The following is an 8,482-nucleotide window of genomic DNA, read 5'->3' on the forward strand; positions in this document are numbered from 1 at the left end:
ATTTTCTAACTTTTGATAACCAGTTGTTGTTCAGTCTCCAAGTCGTGTCTGACTCTTCAGACCCCTGCAGCATGCCAGGCTCCCCTGTACTCCACTATCTCCCGGCTGCTGCTGCTGCCGCTGCTAAGTCACTTCAGTCGTGTCCGACTCTGTGCGACCCCAGAGACGGCAGCCCACCAGGCTTCCCTGTCCCTGGGATTCTCCAGGCAAGAACACTGGAGTGGGTTGCCATTTCCTTCTCCAATGCATGAAAGTGAAAAGTGAAAGTGAAGTCGCTCAGTCGTGTCCGACTCTAGCGACCCCACGGACTGCAGCCTACCAGGCTCCTCCGTCCATGGGATTTTCCAGGCAAGAGTACTGGAGTGGGGTGCCATTGCCTTCTCCAAGAGTTCGCTCAAATTCAGGTCCATTGAGTCGGTGATGCCATCCAACCATCTCATCCTCTGCCACCCCCTTTCCCTCCTGCCCTCAATCTTTCCAGTTAATCCTAGATCAAACCAGTCAATCCTAAAAGAAATAAACCTGAATATTCATTGGAAGGACTGAAGCTGAAGCTGAAGCTCCAATACTTTGGCCACCTGGTGAGAAGAGCTGACTCACTGGAAAAGACCCTGTTGCTGGGGAAGACGGAAGGCAAAAGGAGAAGAGGGTGGCAGAGGATAAGATGGTTAGAAGGCATCGCCAATTCAATGGACATAAATCTGAGCAAACTCTGGGAGATAGTGGAGGACAGAAGAGCCTGGTGTGCTGCAGTCCATGAGTCACGTCAAACGTGACTTAGCGACTGAACACCAACAACAGACGGGGCCTATATCAGTGAAAATAATAATTCATTTCATTTCATTCATTAATCATAAAATTTTAGGTCAATTTTTTTCTTTTCTGATTGGGATATAGGTGCTTTATGATGTTGTGTTAGTTTCTGCTGTTCAATGACGTGAATCAGCTGTATGCATACATATATCTCTTCCCTCTTATACCTCCCTCCCCACCCCATTCGACCCCTCTAGGTCATCACAGAGCACCCAGCTGAGCTCTGTGTTACAACAGTGGAGCTTCCCACTAGATATCTTTTTACACATGCTAGTGTATATGCTGCTGCTGCTAAGTCACTACAGTCGTGTCCGACTCTGTGCGACCCCATAGACAGAAGCCCACCATACTCCCCCGTCCCTGGGATTCTCCAGGCAAGAACACTGAAGTGGGGTGCCATTGCCTCCTCCGGGTAGTGTATATATGTCAATGCTATTTTCCCAATTCATTCATTACATTTTCCATGCAAGCGACTTTCTGCACACCTGTTTGGGTCAAGTACAGTGGAACACAGAGGTGCATAAAATACAGCTGTTCCCCGGGAGTAGCCCACTAGCTAATAAGGATGACAGAGAACTGAAGCAATCATGGGAGAGGGTGGGTGTGTAAGGACTGAGTAGGGGGCCAAAACAGCAGTGAGCCAGGCTGGGACCTGGGACCCTTTCCTGTAGTGTGTGCACCTGGACACACCTCCCAGGCAACAAAATACAAAGAAACTAAAAAGCACTAAAAATAACTGCCTGCATGCACAGTTGGGGCAAATTATGGACAATAAGATACAAAGAGACCAAAACCCAAACTGTCACTTCTGAAGAGTCAAGAACAAAAGCAGGGTACTGTGCATGCCCCCTGCACACCTCAGGGTGGGCAGGCCACCTAAACCACCCCTCCGGCCTAACCCCTGAACACACCCTACCTTCACTGCATGTAAGGAACAAACTTGTACCCGCCCCCCCCCCCCCCCCCCGCTTCACTGAGCTGGCAAAAAAGGGAACTTGTTATCTGTTCTTGTTCCCACCTGCTGCAGCAGGGACCCCAATAAAGCCTCGTCTGAATTTCTTGTCTGGCCTCTGGTTAATTTCTATTGATTAAGGAGGCCAACAGCCAGTTGTGGATGTGACTGGTGATGGAAGCAAGGTCCAATGCTGTAAAGAGCAGTATTACATAGGAACCTGGAATCTTAGGTCCATGAATGAAGCAAATTGGAAGTGATCAAACAGGAGATGGCAAGAATGAACGTCAACATTTTAGGAATCAGTGAACTAAAATGGACTGGAATGGATGAATTTAGTTCAGATGACCATTATATCTACTACTGTGGGCAAGAATCCATTAGAAGAAATGCAGTAGCCATCATAGTCAACAAAAGGCTCCAAAATGCAGTACTTGGATGCAATCTCAAGACTGACAGAATGATCTCTGTTTGTTTCTAAGGCAAACCATTCAGTATCACGTTAATCCACGTCTATGCCCTGACCAGTAATGCTGAAGAAGCTGAAGTTGAACAGTTCTATGAAGACCTATAAGACCTTTTAGAACTAACACTCAAAAAAAGATGTCCTTTTCATTATAGGGGACTGGAATGCAAATGTAGGAAGTCAAGAAACACCTGGAGTAACAGGTAAATTTGGCCTTGGAGTACAGAATGAAGCAGGGCAAAGGTTAATAGAGTTTTGCCAAGAGAACACACTGGTCATAGCAAACACCCTCTTCTAACAACACAAGAGAAGACTCTACACATGGACATCACCAGATGGCCAACACCAAATTCAGATTGATTATATTTTTTGCAGCCAAACATGAACAAGCTCTATACAGTCAGCAAAAACAAGACCGGGAGCTGACTGTGCCTCAGATCATGAACTCTTTATTACCAAATTCAGGCTTAAATTGAAGAAAGTAGGGAAAACCACTAGACCATTCAGATATGACCTAAATCAAATCCTTCGCGATTAGGCAGTGGAAGTAAGAAATAGATTTAAGGGATTCGATTTGATAGAGTGTCTGATGAACTATGGAAGAACATTCATGACATTGTACCGGACACAGGGATCAAGACCATCCCCAAGAAAAAGAAATGCAGAAAAGCAAATGGCTGTCTGAGGAGGCCTTACAAATAGCTCTGAAAAGAAGAGAAGTGAAAAGCAAAGGAGAAAAGGAAAGATATATGCATCTGAATGCAGAGTTCCAAAGAATAGCAAGGAGAGATAATAAAGTCTTCCTCAGTGATCAGTGCAAAGAAATAGAGGGAAACGATAGAACGGGAAAGACTAGAGATCTCTTCAAGAAAATTAGAGATACCAAGGGAACATGTCATGCAAAGACAGGCACAATAAAGGACAGAAATGGTATGGATCTAATAGAAGCAGAAGATATTAAGAAGAGGTGGCAAGAATACACAGAACAACTGTACAAAAAAAGATCTTCACGACCCAGATAATCATGATGGTATGATCACTCACCTAGAGCCAGACATCCTGGAATGTGAAGTCAAGTGGGCCTTAGAAAGCATCACTATGAACAAAGCTAGTGGAGGTGATGGAATTCCAGTTGAGCTATTTCAAATCCTAAAAGATGATGCTGTGAAAGTGCTGCACTCAATATGCCAGCAAATTTGGAAAACTCAGCAGTGGCCACAGGACTGGAAAAGGTCAGTTTTCTTTCCAATCCCAAAGAAAGGCAATGCCAAAGAATGTTCAAACTATCCCACAATTGCACTCATCTCACACGCTAGTAAAGTAATGCTCAAAATTCTCCAAGCCAGGCTTCAGCAATCCATGAACCGTGAACTTCCTGATGTTAAGCTGGTTTTAGAAAAGGCAGAGGAACCAGAGATCAAATTGCCAACATCCGCTGGATCATTGAAAAAGCAAGAGAGTTCCAGAAAAACATCAATTTCTGCTTTATTGACTATGCCAAAGCTTTTGACAGTGTGGATCACAATAAACTGTGGAAAATGCTGAAAGAGATGGGAATACCAGACCACCTGACCTGCCTCTTGAGATATCTGTATGCAGATCAGGAAGCAACAGTTAGAACTGGACATGGAACAACAGACTAGTTCCAAATAGGAAAAGGAGTACATCAAGGCTGTATATTGTCACCCTGCTTATTTAACTTATATGCAGAGTACATCATGAGAAACACTGAGCTGGATGAAGCACAAGTTGGAATCAAGATTGCCAGGAGAAACATCAATAACCTCAGATATGCAGATGACACCACCCTGATGGCAGAAAGAGAAGAACTAAAGAGCCTCTTGATGAAAGTGAAAGAGGAGAGTGAAAAAGTTGGCTTCAAACTCAACATTCAGAAAACTAAGATCATGGCATCCGGTCCCATGACTTCATGGTAAATAGATGGGGAAAGAGTGGAAACAGTGGCAGACTTAGTTTTGGGGGCTCCAAAATCACTGCAGATGGTGACTGCAGCCATGAAATTAAAAGACACTTGCTCCTTGGAAGGAAAGTTATGACCAACCTAGACAGCATATTAAAAAGCAGAGACATTACTTTGCCAACAAAGGTCCATCTAGTCAAGGCTATGGTTTTTCCAGTAGTCATGTATAGATGTGAGAGTTGGACTATAAAGAAATCTGAGTGCCAAAGAATCGATGCTTTTTGAACTGTGGTGTTGGAAAAGACTCTTAGAGTCCCTTGGACTACAAGGAGATCCAACCAGTCCATCCTAAAGGAGATCAGTTCTGAGTGTTCATTGGAAGGACTGATGTTGAAACTGAAACTCCAATATTTTGGCCACCTGATGTGAAGAGCTGACTCATTTGAAAAGACCCTGATGCTGGGATATACTGAAAGCAGGAGGAGAAGGGGATGACATAGGATGAGTTGGTGGATGGCATCACCAACTCAATGGACATGAGTTTGGGTAAACTCTGGGAGTTGGTGATGGACAGGGAGGCCTGGCGTGCTATGGTCCATGGAGTTACAAAGAGTTGGACACAACTGAGCAACTGAACTGAACTGAAGGATGCCAAGAACCCTGGTCAGTAACAGCAGTGGGGACAGTTCCTAACCCAGGCCCTGTCACAGACCAGCCTCTCTACAGGTAACAAATACATGCTCTGTCCTCCCAGATAGGTGGCTGTAGGTCCAGAACCAAGGCTGAAGTTCCCTGCTTTCTCTGCCTCAGCAACACTCCCTTGAGCCTGGAGCAGTCAGGGTCTACTGCTTTCTCTGCCTTCCACAGACCTGGTGAGTCTCCGCAGGTCCAATTACTGGAGCAATGCTCCAGTAGTTTCTCAAGGTGACTGGGAGGAGACAGATGACAAGGAGGAGACAGGTGACAGGGGATGACAAATGCAGGTCTTGAAGGGCAAGCTGTTCTCCGAGAGATTGATGGCTGGCCTGGGCCTCCCTGGTATCGGCGTAACAGAGCCCTGGCTACACTTACGGAGGAAGGCCTGGTTCATTCCTTGAATCCTGACCGAAAAGTTATCATTTGCTTTGCTCTCCCTGCAGGTTAAAAAAGATTTACCCTCTTACAGTTCAGATAATCATTAATCATCAGAGTTTCTGTATGCTTTTCAAAATTCTGATAGAATACATGGCTTAAGATTTTTTTTTTTTTTTGACGTGGACCATTTTTTAAAAACTTTATTAATATGTTGCAATATTGCTTCTGTTTGGGGGGTTTTTGTTGGCCCCGAGGCAGTGGGATCTTCACTCCTTGACCAGGGAAGGAACCCACAGCCTCTGCATTAGAAGGCTAAGTCCCAACCACTGGACCACCAGTCAAGTCCCTACATGACTCTGTGTTTTTTTGAAATAGAGTTGATTTCTGGAGAAGGCCTTGGCAACCCTCTCCAGTATTCTTGCCTGGAGAATCCCATGGACAGAGGAGCCTAGCAGGCTACAGTCCTTGAGGTCACAAAGAGTCAAACAGGGCTGAAGCAGATTAGCACACACGCACTTGCAATAACCACCTGGTGCTGTCGGGGCCCTTACCTCAGCGCCCTCAACTTCTGCCCCATGGTCCAGGGTCGACAGCGAATGTTTGCCATGAGATCTTTCTGGAACTGTATGTTCTGAAAGATTTGTTCTGGATCGTGGCTGTCCCCGGTTTCATCTGCAGTAAAGCTGTCCTCCAAGTTGCTGAAAGGATCAGGGCATTAAGGAGGAAATCGGATTAGTAGAATTACTTCCCGCCAAGATTTTGCCCTGGGTAAGTTCAGCCTCTTGCTCTCTGGGGGTCATCTGTATGAAGCTGGTGTGTGTGGAAGAAGAGGAGAGGGATCTGGGGTGTTGGAGAGAGAATCCAGTAGTGTTAGCAGCCACTGGAACACATTCACTGGGTTCTATGACTTTGATGGGTCAGTGAAAAACAAAAGCTTCGAAGGACAAAAGATGCTATCAGAAGCTGTTGTAAAAGGAACCAAGAAAGTACTTATGTAGGATTCCTGAAGAGCAGCATCTTTGGTGGCAAAGCAATTTCTTTTACAGGCTAACTGAAATAATCAGCTTAATTTTAAAGAAAGGACTCCTCCTGCCCCCTAATTCTGGATGTAAAATAAATAAAAACCAAACTATCTCATCTAGAGAGCCCCCCCAGGCCTCACTCCTGCTTGGATTCATTTGAAATCTGAGATAAGGATGGGAAACAGGCAGCCGTTTCTACGAACAAATTAGCTAAACAAATTTACACAGGCAAATATTTCAGGATATTAGTTACTCTCTAAGGAGAACAACTTTCCAAAGTGTAGCAACATTTATTCCCAGTGAAAACGAATACACTAATTCTAATGCAAATTTTTTTCTGTAATGTTACATATTTTTTATCTTTTGGAATATAATTGCTTTACAATGTTGTGTTAGTTTTGTAACTGGGAAAGGTTAATTTTGAATTTATGTTGGAACTGCTTCTGTGACTTTAACCCTTTTTTTGTTATTAAACATACATAATGGCCTGCCTGAGCCGCCCACCTGTGAAAGACTGCAAGGAAGTAAAACTAACACATCCCCCTGCCTGAGGCTTGCCATTCTAGAGGATATTTGTAAGGATTGAAGTCTTTTTACTTTTGTTTCCTCACTTCCCCCCATCTCTGATCAAGGAAAGGACCTGGCAACCAAGTCGTAACTAGATGGTTATTTTGAAGCACTAGCCTGCCATCTTCTCCTACAGCCGGCTCCTCAGTTAAAATCTGTTCCTTGCCTCAACCCCTCCTCTCTCAGATTCACTGGGCTGGCGTTTGGCAAGCAGAGTCAGCTTGGACTCCGTAACAGTTTCTGCTCAACAATGAAGTGAATCAGCTTAAAGTATAACATATATCCTCTCCCCCTTGGACCGTGCCCCGTGCCCCCCACCCCAGCCCGCCCATCCTTGTAGATCATCACAGAGCACCTGAGCTGAGCTTCCTGTGCTTAATCCAAAGGGACACATGTACCCTAAAGCAACTTTTCAGGAGGGGATAAAGAGTATTGTGCTATGGTTATTTCTTTAAGGAAGCTCTTAAAGGTAAGGGGAAATAATTCCTTTGTTTTTTCTAATTCAGATTGTTTTTACTTACTCCAAGGAGAATTTTCTCCAGCTTCTCTGAATTTATGGAGGTTTTAATATACCTTTGTAAATGTTTAACAAATTCAAGTAACACTCCCCCACTTCTAACTAGTCTATATTCCAACAGAAACCTCATTTATTATGACAGATGTATTGTCTGTTACTCTCAATACATCAAGCTCTCTCTTGATAAAAGAGAAGAGAAAACAGATAAAGCACGACTGTGGGTTTGGCCAGCAATAAAGGCAGGTTGGGGTGTAAGATTTTTGATGCTGATCAGAAGCAGGTAGACACTACCCTCTGTGCACATGGTTGAGGCTGTCTTCCTTGACGGATAAAGACCTGGATAAAGGAGTTTCTGAGCTTATTCTGAAGGAGAACCCAGGAAGATGGGCACTTGGTCCTCTGGAGAGATGCAAGCAAGGGGGACCCAGGCTTTTCCTCCTCACACCTGCCTTCACTGCACAGTGGATGGGCGGGACGGCTCACCTGAGCAGCAGGGACTCCTGATAGAAGTAGTGCTGGTTGGCGTTTCTCCGGATGCTTCTAAAACGCTGGGATGCCTTCGGTGGTTTCATGGGAGCCAGCTCGCTGCCAGGGATCAGGAGAGGTGGGCAGGGCGCTGAGAAGCAGGCAAGCAGGAGTCTGCTGTGCGAGTTGCTCTGCCCTCCAGTTCTCAGGAGCAGGACTGTGCGTCTGCAGTGATGCTACGAGCAGAGAAGCCAGGAAGCCACTCATGCATATGCATGTTAAGGTGGCTGTAGCAGCAGAGATTGGCTGGAGTTAAGACAGCCAAAGGCAAGAGGCTTGACCAGGTGATCTAGGACCACTTGGTGCTGCCCAAACAATCACGTGGGTGACCCCTTGTGCCAGGAAGGGCTCTGCTGTTTGCAAAGCACTTTATATCTGTTACCATGACTGGTGTTCAGAAAATATTTAGGGAGGATGCAAGGCATAGCTTGTTTGTTTAGTTTTTTAATTATCAAGAAAAAAGTTTAGAGACAGTAAGAATCTTGTTGTGTCCATGTAATAGGGAAGAATAAATCTGACTCCGTATTACATCATTTCTTTTATTTTAACCTTTGTATTCTATTGTGTTAAGAATGTCGCCTATAGCTTGAAATACACAGGAGAGCCCTTTCTCAAGGCTCTGACC

The 8,482-nt window shown here is 44.9% G+C and overlaps 1 protein-coding gene across 1 annotated transcript in view; it reads right to left on the reverse strand.

Annotated features, from left to right (window-relative positions):
- Positions 1-7,904, reverse strand: part of TMC3 (transmembrane channel like 3) — a 53,892-nt gene extending 45,988 nt beyond the window's left edge. The window contains exons 1-2 of the mRNA XM_055555982.1: positions 7,816-7,904; positions 5,778-5,924 (exon numbers count right to left, since the gene is read on the reverse strand). Of these exons, the coding sequence (XP_055411957.1) occupies positions 5,778-5,924; positions 7,816-7,904 (236 nt within the window). The remainder of the gene's footprint in view (positions 1-5,777; positions 5,925-7,815) is intronic.
- Positions 7,905-8,482: the final 578 nt, after the last annotated feature.

This window comes from Bubalus kerabau, chromosome 19 (assembly GCF_029407905.1).
Source record: "Bubalus kerabau isolate K-KA32 ecotype Philippines breed swamp buffalo chromosome 19, PCC_UOA_SB_1v2, whole genome shotgun sequence".
NCBI lineage: Eukaryota > Metazoa > Chordata > Mammalia > Artiodactyla > Bovidae > Bubalus > Bubalus kerabau.